This window comes from Capricornis sumatraensis, chromosome 17 (assembly GCF_032405125.1).
Source record: "Capricornis sumatraensis isolate serow.1 chromosome 17, serow.2, whole genome shotgun sequence".
Classification (NCBI taxonomy): Eukaryota; Metazoa; Chordata; class Mammalia; order Artiodactyla; family Bovidae; genus Capricornis; species Capricornis sumatraensis.
Genome location: NC_091085.1, coordinates 62,161,434 through 62,177,974, shown reverse-complemented (window position 1 = coordinate 62,177,974; position 16,541 = coordinate 62,161,434). Strand labels below are relative to the sequence as shown.

Below are 16,541 nucleotides of genomic sequence, written 5' to 3'. Positions count from 1 at the left end.
CATATAATTAAACAACAAAATTAGCACAGTCTGGTTTTTCTCACTGAAGTAATTCCCATCTACTATAAAATTGATGTGTAAATGTTATGTTAAGGGAGGAATAGTTTAACATGAAGCCTATTTTATATAAATTTCAGAATGATGGTTTTAAAACCAAATACCTTAAACATAGGAGGAAGTGGACATTTGAAACTTGATCATCTCCAGACTTTTAAGGTCAGTGGAATCGCCTAAAATAGGGTTGTTGTTACCATTAATAAATTGTATTAATTTGAAAAAGTTCAAATCTTTAATGTTAAAGTTTTTATACTAAGTAACTATAACATATTAAGTATGTTTATTCGGTGAATATTTATTGAGAGTTATTCTCCATGTGCTGGGAACTCAACATTGAATAGACTCCATGCTGTCATAGAGTGTACATTCTGGTGACACGCGCATATTTTCCCAATTGTCCTTTCTTTCTGTTACCCTTTCATTCTCTTCTCTAGCCTGCAAACATGATTAGATCACTTCTAGTCTCCTGGAACAGTTTCCAGAATGCAGATGTGACTTATTATCTGTCATAGTCACGTCCATTGATTGAGCTCAGCTAGACAGGGCTTGCTCGTGTTGCACAGTAAAGGCACCTGGGGCCACAGGTTCAAGGTGGCTTCTTCACTCATATGTCTGACACCACATAGTTGCTTGGGTTTCCTCATGGCAGGCTCAGGCTAGTCTGACCTCTCACATGACAGCTGGTTTCCTCAGAGAGTTCTACAGTACCAGGGAGAAGACATGTAAGATCTAGCTTTAGATTTTGCCACCAAATTCCATTGATCAGCATGAGTCACAGGCCCCATCCAGGTTCACAGAGAGGGAGGAGAGCCTCCACCCCTGCCTGAGAGGAGCAGCAAAGAATTAGCAGCCACCTTTCCTCTACCACACTACTGTCATGATTGTTGTAACAACCAAGTTAGATTATTCTTTCAACCATTCAACAAATTTTTAGTGAACACCTGCGATGGGCCAGGTACTATTCTAGGGCTGAGGACACAGTGGGAACCAAACTCAGTAAAGATCTATCTCTCATGGAGCTGGTATTCTGGTGGGCATAGAAAATCAGTCAGATACACAAGACAACCTCAGACTGCAGTCGTAAGTGCAAATGAGAGAAACAGGATCCACAGAGTACCGAATAGGGGGAAGACAGAGACGGCTAGCTCTGTGCTGTTGTGAGGAGGAACAGCTCCTGCCTCTGGGGAGAGACTGATGCTGGTTTAATGAAGCCAGTATCAGGGATGCACAGGCCTCTCCATTCACTCAGGGAAAGAGTCCTTAAGCAAAGCCACTATTCTCGTGTCAGAGTCTCTGCTCCCAAAGCCAAGCAGTGGCCTTAGGGGAGTACAGAGGGGAAATTTCCCCTGAGGTTAAGGAAGCTGGTCTCTCAGGGAGGGGGCTGAGGTCACTTTAGTCACTTCAACCAAGGTGAAGGTGAAGGCAAGGAAACCTGTCCAAGCTCTTCCTTGCCCAAGAGCTGTCCCAATATGGCTTGACTCTGGCTTAGGACTCCAGTCACTCAGGGCCAGGGTCTGGGACCTCAGACAAGATCAAGGCATAAAGCAAAGCCCAGAACTTAGTTGATGCCGGGGCCTGAGATATCAGGGCAGCAGGGCCCAGGGAGGGATGGCTTGGCTCAGTGGCCAGGGGTTGAGACAACAATCAGGATGAATCTGGATCTTTTAAGCACATTGCCCCATTTGTGTCACGTGGGACAAAGGACTTTACCTGCCCACACCTTCATTTCCTCATCTGTTGAGCAGGAATCACTGTAATACCCCTCACAGAGGGGCACATGAGAGGCTTCCAGCTGTTGCCTTGAGCCTCATAGAGCGAGCATACAAGGCAGTGACCATAATGGTAGTGCCTGGGTGACACCAGAAGAACCAGGCAGTCTGGGTCCACTAGGGGTCACTTTCTTAGGCTCAAATTTGGCATTTCAGCACAGTGTCTCCCCAACCATCATGGCAGAATCTGAGCTGTGCACCTGCAGTAAAATGTCCCGGGCCTTCGGGAGGAGAGTGTGGGTGGACATCAGCCAGGTTCTTCGGAAATGTGTGTGGGTTCACATTAGTTGGTTGATCATCAGTCTGGAGGGGAAAGACACCTCTGTTTCTTCTTGCAGGAGGGCTGGGAAGTGGGTGACAGGTAGTTTCCAATGGTGGGAACAGGTGTGGCAGGAAGAGTTCAGGCTGGAAACCAGGTAGACCCCAGTTCAAGCTGGACTGGGCCACACCCTGCCCACATGCTCCCCTCTCTGAGAATCGACCTTGCCTCCTGCTGAACGTGGAGGAGAGTGAAGCCCATGGGGAGAAGCAGAGATAACACCCATGGAAGAGGGAGGAGGGCCTGGCCCACAGTCTGTGACCACCCTGAGCATCTGTTCCATTGCCACCCGGAGTGCATGTTCAGGATTCACAGCTTCACACACACAGCTTCCCTGAAGCACTTGAAGGGGGAGGTCAGCTACAGAGAGAAGCAGGCTACGGCGGTGGGGTGAGCCCAGCTAACCTTGTGCTGTTTCCTTCTGACCAGGATGTCAGCACCTGGTCCCCAGAGGATGACCCACCCAAACCTGGGTTATGTCCTCAACACAGACAGTTGAGTATTTCTGAACTACATTCTGGTCATAGGCCAGTATGATGCTGTTGTGACCACAGTAGATTTCTTGTCAGTCTTAATCTTGCGTACTATCGTTTCTCTTCACCAAGGTCTTTAAGTCTGGGAGTGATGAGTTTCCATGTATGCTTTTGAGGGGTCCCTCTAGGGACAGCATGGAAAATCGGTCCTAGAGAGGAGGACAGGCTGCAACAGCAGAGAGCTGACGTGAAAAATAATTAGGTTCATCGCAGCACTGTTTATAATAGCCAGGACATGGAAACAACCTAGATGTCCATCCGCAGATGAATGGATAAGAAAGCTGTGGTACATATACACAATGGAGTATTACTCAGCCGTTAAAAAGAATTCATTTGAATCAGTTCTGATGAGATGGATGAAACTGGAGCCGATTATACAGAGTGAAGTAAGCCAGAAAGAAAAACACCAATACAGTATACTAACACATATATATGGAATTTAGAAAGATGGCAATGACGACCCTGTATGCAAGACAGGAAAAAAGACACAGCTGTGTATAACGGACTTTTGGACTCAGAGGGAGAGGGAGAGGGTGGGATGATTTTGGAGAATGGCATTCTATCATGTATACTATCATGTAAGAATTGAATCGCCAGTCCATGTCTGACGCAGGATACAGCATGCTTGGGGTTGGTGCATGGGGATGACCCACTGAGATGTTATGGGGAGGGAGCGGAGGGGGGTTCATGTTTGGGAACACATGTAAGAATTAAAGATTTTAAAATTTTAAAAAAAATTAAAAATAAATAAATAAATAAATAAGCAGGGTGACAAAAAAAAAAAAAAAAAATTAGGGCCTGAGTAGAAGCAACAGGGCTGGCTGGGAGGGAGAGCATGGAGGCAGATTTGACAGGTCGCTGGGTGGAGACGAGGGAGAGGAGGAATGAAAGACGTGTAAGGATGCAGCTGACATACTGTGTCAGGCTAAAGTGTGAGCTTTTGTTCTCCACTCCTTGTGTATGACAGAATGTTCACAAAGTCTCTGAGACATATTTTCTTCTTCTTTGTTCCCAAAGCTCATTTCCAAAATAACATTTTAGTAATCTGTGTTTTGGATATTGAAACAAAGAAAATTACCGAGCAATGGCTTCACAATTTGGGTTTATTTCCATCCTCCCAGAGCACTCCTGCCCTGGCTCTGTAGGCTGCCACCATCAGCTGGGGGCGGTGGGGGACACAGAACAGGAGGCCACCGTATCATCCTCAGATTGGGAGCAACCACAGGCACAGCACCCTGGCAGGACTCCTAATATTCATGCAGAGTCCCACAGCCAGAGAGAAGGGGCCTGGCTGCCCATCTGGCACCTGGACTAAAGATCACCTCTCCAGGCTCTTCATTACTCCCCTTCCCCCCTGCCTGAAACAGACAACTCCAGGCTTCTTACACAGGAGTGTGTTCTGTAGGGACCCATCAAGGCTAGGTTCACAACAAGGATCCCAGGACAGTGCTGCCGGGAGGGGTGCAAGGAGCACACATACCAGGCCTTTGAAAGCGCATCATTTAAAGATTTGAGCGGGGACGATCTGACTCCTGCAGGTCTAACTGCGGTGCTTCAGCTCCATCTTGGCCACTGACCTCTGGTGCACCTGATCAGCAAGGTGCAGTACTCGGGCCCCCACGAAGAACTGAGCCAGTGGGTGGTCGCTGCTCAGCCCTGCTGCTCCAAAGACCTGGCAGACACAGGGCAGGAGGGGAGGAAGCCCTGGGTGAGCCCTCATCCCTGAGAGTCCCACGAACAAGTGCCTGCTCCTAAGATGTGAGGACAGCTCAGAACAGCCACATTGCAAGGATGTCCCCTGACACCTGTGTGACAACAGTGTTCTGGAAGATTCCAAGTGCGGCCTCACTAGCCATCCCAGGGACACCATACTCCTCAGATCTGCTCCACTAGGTGACTTCTGCTGTTGGGAAGATCCTCTCTAGGGGCCATGGATTGAGATTTGAGAAGGAGGCATCTTTACATGGTTAGGAGGCTGGGCCTGGCATAAGAACGACCTATGTACTCCTTCATCTAAGCTCAGCTCCTTGCAAGCTGAGTTACCTTGGACAAATCACTTTACTGTCCTTCTGTTTCCATGTATTCAAAATGGAAGCAGGAATAGGACACCTCATAGGGTTGTTCTGAGGAGGAAAAGGACAGTCATGTATGGGGGGTGTGCAGCAAAGGGCGGCTATTAGTTTACAGGAGGTTGGGCAGCTGAAGGAGAGGAATTTTGAATCTTGTAAATGATTCAGAAGAACCAGCGATCCATCATCTGTGCTCACCTGAATAGCACGATCAATCACTCGGGAAGCCATGGATGGGGCTACCATTTTTATCATGGCAATATCCAGAGCTGCAGCCTGCAAGGAAGAGGAGCTGTGGTGAGGAGGGCAGACCCCAGGGCAGAACACGTGGAAGACTGATCAGTTTCACAGGGAAGAGTAGAAACAGTAGCTCAGAACAGAGACCTCAGGTCCCTCCCGCTGGACCACAAGCCTTGCCTGGTGCATGGACCCTGCCCAGCACCAACGGGGGGTGGAGGGGCAGTGGGGGTGACGAGGCAGGTGACTTGGGATGCTGTGTGGTGTGGGCAGCTGCCTGCTCAAGGACAAGGGGCATCTTCCCAGGCAGCATCACCAGCACACAGGCAATGCAGATTGGGGACTGGCCTGAGCTTCCTTCAGGGTCATGATCAGCTCTGTATTCAAAGGGAAAGGTGGAATGAGGCCAGCCAAGATTTAGGGGGATTTAGGTTCAAGAATCTTCTCTGAGTCTGGGATTTGGATCAAAGCCCCTGAGAGCCCTCATACCGCCAATAGAGAGCCAAGAAACCAGAATTTCATCCTGGATCACCCCCTGCTACCGAGGGCTCTCAGCTAAGGGGTGGAGACCTGTGGAGAAATGGAGAAAGCAGGGGTTGGCCTGGCATCATGCCTGGCACTAGAGGCACTCAGAGCTGTCTACGTGATAATGTCACATTGAAAATGAAACTTCTCCTCTAACTCCCTGGCTTACTCTCAGTTTGCCTGATGCCTATAAGATCAGGTGGGGCTGTAGCTCAGGCTGGGGCCATGTGGCCCTGCTGTCTTGAACCCATAAGGTTACTGGATCAGTAAAACAGAAAGGTCAGCCCTCTTTATTGTACCTTTTCTGTTTTTCAGAAGCTGCCCAGGCAGTTCCAAGGAGAATTGAAGCAAAGTTATTTATGTCAAGGAGCCAAGTGTTTTCTCTGTAGTTTGCTGAGTGGGGAGGGAAGAGTCAGCATCTATTAATAGACTTCCGGGCTGGCATCCCTCACCGTGTCCTCTGGACCTGTCCTCTGTGAGGTCCCTCGGCCTCCTACCTTATTTCCCGCCACATCCATGACGTGGGCAGCTTTCAGCACCAGCAGCCGGGCCTGCTCGATCTCCACGCGGGATAGGGCAATGTCTGCCAGGACCGTGCCCTGCTCTATCAGGGGCTTCCCGAAGGCCACACGGGACTTCGCCTGTGGACACAGGAGACAGCATGGGAGGCATGGACGGTGCCCTGCAGAGGAGAGGGTGGAAGCACAGGAGAGGGCAGTGGGGGAAGCTAGACACATGGCAGCTGCACAAATTATCTGCACAACTCCTTTACTCCAGCCCTTCTGCCCCATCTGGGCAGGCCTGGCCTCCAGGCAGGACAGAGCTTGGTCTGAGTTGCCTGTGGCCCAGGGCTACTCGTAACCAGGCAGTGACTGTGGGCACCTCACACAGGCCAGGAGGGTGCCCTCTGCTGACAGCAGGGCCTGCTTCACGTCCTGAGGAACTCTTAGGGGCAAAGTCGGTGCCAGAGCCCTCTTGTGGGCAACTGTTACTGCAACAGAGATTGAGTAGTGTGTTCAAAAGCTACAAGCAATCAGAAAAGGTGATAAGGGGGTTCTTCTTCCACCTTATTTTTAAAAATTAAAAACAATTACAACACACATGAATAGCTCATGGCAGAAAAGAGTATACATTTTCAGACAAAATATAAACACTCAGCACCCCATTATCTAGTAAATTATACTTGCTATTTGGTGCATACCCTTCTAGACTTTTTGTATATGCATATACATACATCTGCTTTTCTTTTTTTTAAGTCATTCTCTGTATTACTTTATAGCCTTTTTTTTTTCCACTTAGCATATAGCGAACGTATCTCTAGTTAACAAATAGATATCTACAGCATCATTTTGGAATTTCACTGCACGCCCATAGTAGGGTTATCTAACCAGACCCCAATAGCTAGCCTTATAGGTGTTTCCTAACATAATCATGGCTGTGGTGAACCTCCTAGTATCAAATTTTTTGTAGATTCCTGATTACTCCCTTTCAACCAAGTCCAATGAGTAGCACGGCTATGTCAATACTATAGCATCTTCGAAGATTTCTGACACATTAGGTCAGATTGATCCACAGGATGAGAATGGAGACTATATCTGAGTCCTTAGAGAGGAGTATTTTCTTTTAAACTGGCTGGTTTCAACTAAAAAGGGTTTGAATCACAACTTTGCTTAGTAATGCGATACCCTGAACTGTTGCTATTCTTCATTAAGACTGTCTTGTGAGATATCTGTTCGGTCTGAAGTTTCACTCTGAAATCACTTCAGAGTGAAACTGATTTCACTGATTTGAACCGCTATTCACAGCAGTAACACTCTTGTATGGGCTTGCAACCTTCGAGGGGTCACAGAAGTATAAAGTTTTGGACGTGCTGGGGGAGGAGGACGGTGCAGGGCTGGCTGTTGGCACCCCAGGCTCTCCCTGTTGCCTGAGGTTAAAGGTGAGCTAGTGGCAGGAATAGTCATCACTGGACCCTGACCCTGTGGACCTGGAGCCTTGCCCCCTGCTGTCACAGAGCCCACAGAGCCCAGACGCCTTCTGGCCCCTCGGCAGAGGGAGGCACATTCTGCTCTGGATTTGAAACTTTAGCAAAGTAAAGGAGGCAGAGCAAACACAAGGACACAGCTTCTCGTGAAGAACATCACCTTGCTTCACCTGCCAAGTCTGCTCTCAGGAAACAGGATTTGAAGTCTGAGAGGAAGACAGATGGGTCGTTCTGGTCCAGAGACAGGCACGAAGGGAAGTACTTACTCGGGCCTTCATGAGCGCCAGCGCCCTCTCTGAGCAGCCAATCAGCCGCATGCAGTGATGGATCCTGCCAGAACCTAGTTGGCCTAGGAGGATCTCAAAGCCCCGGCCGGGGCCCAGGATGATGTTCTCTTTGGGCACGCGCACCTGCTCGAACAGGACTTCACCGTGGCCACCTGAAAAAACCCGTAGAGTACCCCTGAGCAATTTGCTTTCCTGTTTTCTCTGGATGCATTTATCTCATCAATATCCCTTGCCCTTTTGTAGACTTCTAACTGGAACATGATTGGAGGAGGATGGAAGGCAGGAACAAGGCTATTGCAGATGGAAGAAAAATTGGTAATTTAAAATGTCAAATGAATAGTTTGGCATTCCTTTTATAAAACGTGATTCTAACTTAAACTGGAACTCCTAGTAGTCTATGACTCTCACAGTGTAGTGACCCTAGGGAAACTCTGAAGTCAAAATGTGGACACCATCAGCAGAGAGAAAGAGCCCCTGTGAGAGGACCTCCAGGCCAGGAGATAGGCTGTCCACTCTGTGGTCTACGAGAAAAGGTCTGGAGGGCATTTCCTGCCTCCTGTTCCATCCTCTGTGGCTTCCTTACCTCCTAGAGTCCTGCTTGTCTTCTATGATTAGAAGAGAAAAAAAAAACAAACAGATGAATGCCTGTCTGAAGCTTGCCTGCATGGTTGATATTCATGGATGAACTGAAATGCAGGAGCATGTGGCCTTCCAAATGTCCTCAGACTCTTACAGGTGTTACTTCTGCACTGGGGCAACTGCTGTCCAAAGCCTTTTCCCTAGATCCAGACCCACACAGAGAAGTGAGCTGCTCCCAAGGGACAAACCTGGTGCATCCTCCAGCCCATACACCTTCAGAGGCCGGATGATTTTTATCCCTGGGGTATCCATGGGAACCAAGAACATGGACTGCTGCTGGTGGCGTGGGGCATGTGGGTCTGTTTTTCCCATAAACACGCAGAGCTGGCAGCGAGGATCCAGGATGCCTGCCAAGAAAGGAGAGAGACAGACCCACATCATCTGACACCAGGGCCATCAGCTCTCCTTAAACACTCAGTCCTGGCCCAGAGAAGCTGAAATCAGCTAGCAGATGGGGCCCTTTAAGATGTCACGTGTTCAGATGAGGCCATGCAGCCCTTTGACCAGCAATAAGAGCAATTGGTTTCTGTCCCAGTGAGGAAGGAATCCAACATCCTAAGAACAGTTTTGTTTTGTTTTTTAAAGCACAACGTCGGATTGAAGAAAAGAGGCTAAAAACTGGTACTTTATCAGTGGCAGCCTGTTCTGCTTTGTTCCCACAGGAGGTGGAAACATGCTGGCTTTGGGCACAGGCTTCAGAGTCAGGCCAGCCTTGAACTCTGGGTGGTTCCCTACTTGGCAGTAGGGGGGCTAGTACCTTGGGCAGTGACTCAAGTCACTTCTCCATCCTGGTTTCCTTCTCTGTGAAGTGGGGATAATACCACAGACCTTCTGGGGAAGGGTGGAGACTCAATGAGGGGAGGTCCCCACAGCATGTACCGCGGGCCCTGGAGAATTAAAGCCTAGTGAACGATAGGATTATCACCAGCCCTTCTGCTATACCACAGCTGACCTCAGAAGACGGGGACACCATTGAGGAAGTGACCTCCGGCCTGTCTAAAGGGAGATGCCCACAGCAGAGTGAGGAGAGTGGGGAGTGGAGGAGAGATTCCTGGAACTGTCACCTGTGGGGTCACCTGGAGTCCATATAGAACCTTTGGTTCTCTCAGGGTTTGCTGCCTCTTCTGGGAACAGAGACAGAATCTCTTTTGTGTTAACTGGAAATGAAGCTAGTCCCTCCCACAGTTTCTCAGACAACAGCAGGTCAGAAAAGATGGGCTATCAGGGAAGACCCACATAAATGTGATTGAAAAATGAATTTCAGGCCAAATACCTGTGATCCACCACTTGTGACCATTGATGACGTAGAAGCCATCTTCCTCTCGGATGGAAGACTCAATGTTGGTGGCATCTGAGGAGGCGACCTGAGTGAGAGCATATTCTGATTCGAGCTGGCAAGGGTCCCGAGGTCCCTGATGGCAGAGCCCGATGGGGCTGGGTAAGGGTCTGGCCTGACGAGGAGCGCCTGTGGGTGACTCAAAGTAGGTACCTGGGGCTCAGTCATAGCGAAACAGGAGCGAGACTTTCCTTCCAGCAATGGAATCAACCAGCGGGCCTTCTGCTCCTCGGTGCCATATCGAACCAGAAGCTCCATGTTCCCCGTGTCTGGAGCAGAACAGTTAAAGATCTAAAAAGGAGAAAAAGCACAAAGGTGACTGCCTTATCGTATTCAAAACTTCAAATTCCCCAGAAGCATGGGCCGGGGCTCCTTCCAAGATACATGCCCTCTGACACCCTTATGAAAGTCCTTCCTCTCCCCAAAGATGCAGAGACCAAGGACATTGTGAGTACAGCAGCTCAGAGTACCTAAGCTCAACGACAGAGCTTGTTGGGAGAGGAGGAGGAGAGGAGAGCTGGGGGACTGAGGCTCCATGGAAGCCAGCCAGGCTGTATTCACTTGAGAAGATTTCTCGAGAAGATGCCCACCCCCTGCTCCTTTCCTGCTCTTGCTCCAGCCACCTGCCTGCAGTATCTTCACTCATAAGAAGTCTGAGTTTGCGTCAGAGCTCCTGAGTCCAGTGCCGCTGCAGGGAACCCTGTCAGCCCAGGAGGATGGCTGAACTCTCTGGAGGACAAGCATTTTCTCCCATGCTGAGGAAGATGGTAAAGGTACCTCGGGAGCATACAGAGATGTGCCCATGACCTCACACAAATGTGCGTACTCCACGTTGGTCAGCCCTGTTCCATATTTCTTCTCGGGATCAGTCTCCAGGGGTAGGAAAAGGTTCCAGAGTCCTTTGGCCTTGGCTTTCTCCTGTCACAGCAAAAAAAAAAAAAAAAAAAAATCAGGGATCCACATAGCGTGATTGTCATACTATCTTGGCCCATGGAAAATAATGAGTAAGTCCACACTACCAGGCTGGATACAACCCCACAGATCTGTGGGAGGAGAGTAGGAAGAGTCTGGGGACAGCCCATTCCTAAAAGGGACGGTGGCAATCAGTTCACTTCTTGTGTCTGTATCCCAGATGCCCCACCTGCCCCACCCCCTCACTGTTAGCATCATTAATGTCATCACAATGCAGCATAAAACTCGCTCCATAACACAGAGAATGAAGGGTCCTTCAGTGAGCCTGCAGGGAACCGGCCAGGACATCTGGCAGCAGCCTCAGCTGCTCTGATGAGGTGCCCAAGGAGATCCCCTGATCCAGCTTTCTTCATGAGGCACAACTTTGTTCCTGGGGAAGTAACCCTGGGTTTCTGAACGTAGCTCCTGACAGGGAAACCAGGAAGTCTAGCCTGGGGGTCAGGAACCCAGGCCCTGAATCAGACTGCCTGGTTCAGGCCGTGCCCCACCACACCTGTTGGGAGACCTTGGGCAAGATGGCGAGCTCCCTGTGGCAGTTTCCTCATCTGTTGTATTAGGACGGTCACCACTCACCCTACCAGTCACAGCTACTGAGCAAGCAAGAGTAGGAATGGAGGTGACTGACTCACTGGAAAAAGCATCCAAGTGGGAAAATTAGCAGGAGCTCAGATTAGAGAAGGAGGCTCAGAAATGGACAGGAACTAAGGCAGCGAAAAGAATGGCAGCAGGACAGATGTTCTGCAGTCCAGCTGTACAGTGACTGAGTGCCAGCTGTTTTCCCCCTCGAAAACATTTCACTCTTCTGGTCCCAGGTAGTGACAGAATATAGTATGCCAGAAGCTGGGGCTGCACTAAATATTAGTGATGATGGAAATTCTTCCCACTGGGAGAGCACCACCTGGCTGATTTTCCTATCACATTGGGACTGCCCTCTAGGACACATACTACTAGAATCAGCACATATACTTGTTTCATGGCTGTGTTATGCTAATTAGCTGAGACTGCAGTGACCGAGGAGAAGAAGGACAGATTAATTGGAACAAATGAAGCAGGAAAGGAAGGGAGAATAGGAAGGGAAGCAAGGGAGTTCTGAGAAGAGGAAGAATAAGGAAATGAATCATCTTGTGGGAGGGAAAAACATAGATCTGAGCCCAGAAGATCTGGATTGAGTCCAGGCGCTATTATTTCTAGCTGTGTCCCTGGCAAACTTAATTCCTTATCTTTAAATTGAGGTTCATGATGCTTACCTCATAGGATTTGTGAGATGCAGTGTAAATGCCAAACATTCTTATTTATTGGTAGTAACACTGAATAAAACCCATGAGCCATAACTTCACCACTCTCCCCTAAAATCTTAGTTATCATGATTCCCATTCAGGTATGACCACATGCAGAATGTTCTCTAAAGCAGATTTTTCATATGCATTCATTTTCAAGTCTAAAAGTGTTCACAGCATGAGTGTCTGCTTTTCCAACACTTCCTTGCATGAGATGGGTACATCTAATGGGTGAGGATTAAGTGTGCAGGTCAGCAGGTGGGGGATAGGACATTTCACAAGGTAACAATGGGAGCATAGAATGGCAGCTTTCTGAAATACATTTGGCAGTATTTGTCAAGACTTAAAATGGTCTCATTCAGGAATTCCCTGGCAGTCCAGTGGTTAGGACTCACTCATACTGCAGGGGCCCAGGTTTGATCCCTATTCAGGGAACTAAGATCCCAAAAGTCACGTGGTGCAGTTCAACAAAACCAACCAAACAAACAAACCCAAAGCAAACAACAACTAAAAATGTTCTCATCCTTGGACCAGAATTTTTACCGCAAAGAATTCATGCTGGGACTTCCCTGGTACCAGTGGTTAAGAATCGGCCTTCCAATGCAGGGGACACAGGTTCAGTCCCTAGTGGGGGAACTAAGATCCCATGCGCTGCGGGGCAACAAAGCTGGCAGGCTGCAACTAGAGATGCCTGAGCACTCTAAGGCCCATGTACTCTAGAGACCATGGGCCACAACTGCTGAGACTATGCGCTGCAACAAGAGGAAAAAAACGTCTATGTGCACAACTAGAGACAGTCTGCGCACCATGAAGAAGACCCAGAGCAACGAATTTTTTTTTTTTAACTGACACTGTAGAAACAGTAAGTGAACACAGAAGTATGTAACAGCATTCGATATCCTTTGCTTGCACAGGATCCAAACCCCTTCTTATTCTGAGGTGCTCTCTCACCGTAGACATTTCAGTGGCATGAAGATGTGAGCATGGGACCTACACGTGACTGGCTGAAAATTCCCACCTCAATCTTGGAGTCCTGAGAAAGCATCTGGACACTGCCTAGTGACAGTCATGGCCAGGCTCCCCATAGCCAGCCTTCCCTTGCCTTCTACTGTCTCCTTCAGCTGGCTCTTCAGCCTCCCTGTCCATGTTAGCAACCAGCTGCTCACTCTGCTGCTTCAGTGACCTGGAGTGACCCAGACTGAAATCCCTACAGTGTCACTCAGGCAGGGGCAGGGTAGATAAATTACGGTGCACCCCCAATGTGATCCCCCAATGTGGCCATGGGATACAACATTAAATAACATAAAACAACTGGAAGATTCAAATGCATAAAACATTTTCATTACAACAGGAATGATAATAATATGTATTATTATGTACCAGAATAAAGGAGCCGGGAGCCTATAAATCAAATTATTGACAGTCATTATCTCAGAGGCCTGAGAATTTTAGAGAATTCTTTCCAGGTCATGAACTCTTTCTACTCTTGCCATGTTTGAGCTCTCGTTACCTTGCAATAGGTTTATAACTATGAACAAAATTCAATGCCGTTTCTTTTTAATGTAGGTGATGGTTGCATTATAGGCAGAATATGTGCTCCTGAAGACCTCAGATAACTTAAGAAGTAACACAAGCCAAGACCAATCCTGAAAAAGAACAGCAGGTATTTCCATTATACACTAAACTGATGTCACTGATGTCAGGAGCATAAACATAGTTTACAGTTGATGTGGCCCTTCAGGTTTGATGTTACAGATTCTTTTAAGAGAGAGTCATTTAACTGATGCAATTTATATCACTTGGTCTCAAATTTACATGATTCAGACATGTATAAAATGAGTCCACCTGCTTCAGAGTTAGAAGCCACAGACTCGGCACTCCTCTGCCTGGGGTGAGTATCAGGCCTGGACATGGTCACACAGAAAGAGCAATGAAGTGAAACTGAGTGATCTAGGGCTGGCTCTTTCTAGTGGTGGTGGCAAGCAGAGACCATTGAACTCAATCTTCCATCTCTCATTGCCTAGGAAGGAACAGATATGGCCAGTGGACGAGCTGAGGCTGGGCTGTGCTAACGAAAGGCTGCTTTACCTTGAGATCTTCGACCAGTGGGGAGGGGGTCCACCTCTCGGCCGAGGCCTGGTGACGCTGTAGCTCCGGCTCAGCGGGGTACACATGTCGCTCCATAAACTCCTTCAGTTGCTGATACAGCTCCCTGACTCGGGGGGAAAGGCCTTCTGGAGAGAAGATCAGAGCTCCCTTTGAGGCAAGAGCTAGAGAAGAGTCTGTGGAGGTGACATAACTTCTAATGCTTGGGGTCCTCAGCAGGGACTGTGGCCTGGACCATGAGTGGTGGGACCCCATTAATGGTTTGGTGGCCAGCATCTCCTTGAAAATCTGGAACCCCTTTTTGACTGGAAAATCCCATGCCAGGTTACACATAAATTCAGTCAGCTTTCCAGTTTGTTTCACAGTCACCGAGCTTGCTTGCCCTAAACAGAGGCAAAGAAAACCAGTGAGAACCATCCCCCCAAACAACCCTTAAGAGTACTAATGTATAACAGTATTGTTGTTCCATCAGTAGCTACTACCACTGCTGAGCACTTTACATGTATCAGACTTGGTGTTAAGTGCCTAACATGCGTTATTTCAGCTCACTGAATTCCTGGAGCCACACACCAGTGTTTTAATCCCCACTTTACAGACAAGGATCCGGGTCTTAGGGAGGAGATGGGTCCAAGCTTACATTCCATGGGCCGGGAGCCAGAAGTTTGACTCATTTGGTCTGCTTCCTGCTGTTTATCTCTTCTTTTCCTAAATAAACTAAATTAATCAGGAATTCCCCAAAGCACTTCTGCTGTCATATTGGGCTATTGGGAGCCCTGCCATGATGTTGATAACAGTGTCACAGGGGATTGGATTAATGGCTAGTTTCTGGGCACCATTTTGTCTAGATCAACACATTTGTCATCATCACATAACTCACTCTAGACATGATCTGTTTTTTTTTAATCTTTAAAAAATATATTTATTTATTTGGCTGTCCCAGGTCTTAGTTGTGGCACGGAGGATTTTCCATCTTCGGTGTGGCAGGGTGGATCTTTTATCGTGGAATGTGGGATTTGTAGTTGTGGCATGTGAACTCTCAGTTGCCACACATGGGATCTAGTTTCCTAACCAGTGATGGAACAAGGACCCCCTTCACTGGGAGAGTGCAGTCTTGGACAGTGGACCACCAGGGAATTCCCATGCTCTGTTTTCTTTATTTAACATATGCATCAAGCCTTGTTAAAAAATGATTTTTGAAAAAAATTTAAGGTATAGTGGACATACATCCTCTTTGTAAAGTATACAATTCTGAGTTTAGTCAGGCAGCCACCACTGCCCTCAAGAAATGGTATATTTACTTCTATCATCCCCAAAGTTACATGGGCCCTTTGTAGTCAAATCTTTCTCCTTTCCTCTGGGGGACAACACAGATCTATTCCTGTAGTTTATCTTTTCTGGAATGCCACATAAATACATACTTTCTACTCTAGAGTTGCCTGGTTCATAGTCAAGCTGTTCAGTTGATTTAACCTCTCTAAGCTGCCACTGATTCATCAGTACTATTAGTGTACTGACACCTGTATTCCCTGTGAGGCCATATGAAGTCCATATTATAACATGCCAAACACAGCACTGACACAGAAGGCTTCTCAGTGAATTGTGGCTGTTATTACTGTGACTGCCATTGTTGTCAAATGACAATTACTATCACTGTCAATAAACAACATATCAGGTCCATGGCTCTAAGCCAAGCCCTCACCCCTCCTCTGAGAGAAAAATGTTCCCCAGAAGCTTGAAGACAAGGATAGAGGGACTGGTCTCCTTCTCTGCAGTGAACTGCACACTCAGAGTACTCAGTCACCGTCCTTTGGAGAATCCAGCAGGGCTGTTTTTTTTTTTAATTGTAATGAGTAATCTTTTAGGAACCACTTCATTCATTTAGTTTGTTCGTTTATGGCTGTGCTGGGTCTTCGTTGCTCTGTGTGGGCTTTCTCTACTTGTGGCAAGCAGGGACCGCTCTTTGTCGCAGTGCTTGGGCTTCTCATTGCGGTGGCTGCTCGTGGCAGACCTTGGGCTCCAGGCACTCGGGCTTAGTAGTTGAGGTTCTTGGGCTCTAGAGCACAGGCTCAGTAGCTGGGCACATGGGCTCAGCTGCCCCAAGGCACATGGGATCTCCTGGACAGGGATCAAACCTGTGGCCCCTGCATTTGCAGGTGGCTTTTTAACCACTGGACCACCAGGGAAGTCCCTATGAAAGGTTTTAACTCAAAATAAAATCAAGCCTTTAGAACTAGAGTTCAATTTTGGGAATTACAAGAAGTCCAAAGTAGTAAATGAAACCATAAGGTAATAATCAAGACAAATCATAAGACAACTGACTTGGTCCCTTTAAAAATTCATTAAAAAAAAAGAGGGGGTACTGTTCTAGGTTCCTTGATCAGATCCTGACTTAAAAAACAAACCAAAAACGAACCCACCTCACTTATAAAAG

The 16,541-nt window shown here is 47.8% G+C and overlaps 1 protein-coding gene across 1 annotated transcript in view; it reads right to left on the bottom strand.

Annotated features, from left to right (window-relative positions):
* Positions 1-4,049: 4,049 nt before the first annotated feature.
* LOC138093937 (acyl-CoA dehydrogenase family member 10-like) overlaps positions 4,050-16,541 on the bottom strand; it is a 37,823-nt gene continuing 25,331 nt past the window's right edge. The window contains 9 exon segments of the mRNA XM_068990119.1: positions 4,050-4,350; positions 4,946-5,023; positions 6,007-6,150; positions 7,760-7,932; positions 8,608-8,766; positions 9,693-9,783; positions 9,909-10,046; positions 10,533-10,673; positions 14,093-14,493. Coding sequence (XP_068846220.1) covers positions 4,219-4,350; positions 4,946-5,023; positions 6,007-6,150; positions 7,760-7,932; positions 8,608-8,766; positions 9,693-9,783; positions 9,909-10,046; positions 10,533-10,673; positions 14,093-14,493 — 1,457 coding nt within the window. The 3' untranslated portion in view covers positions 4,050-4,218.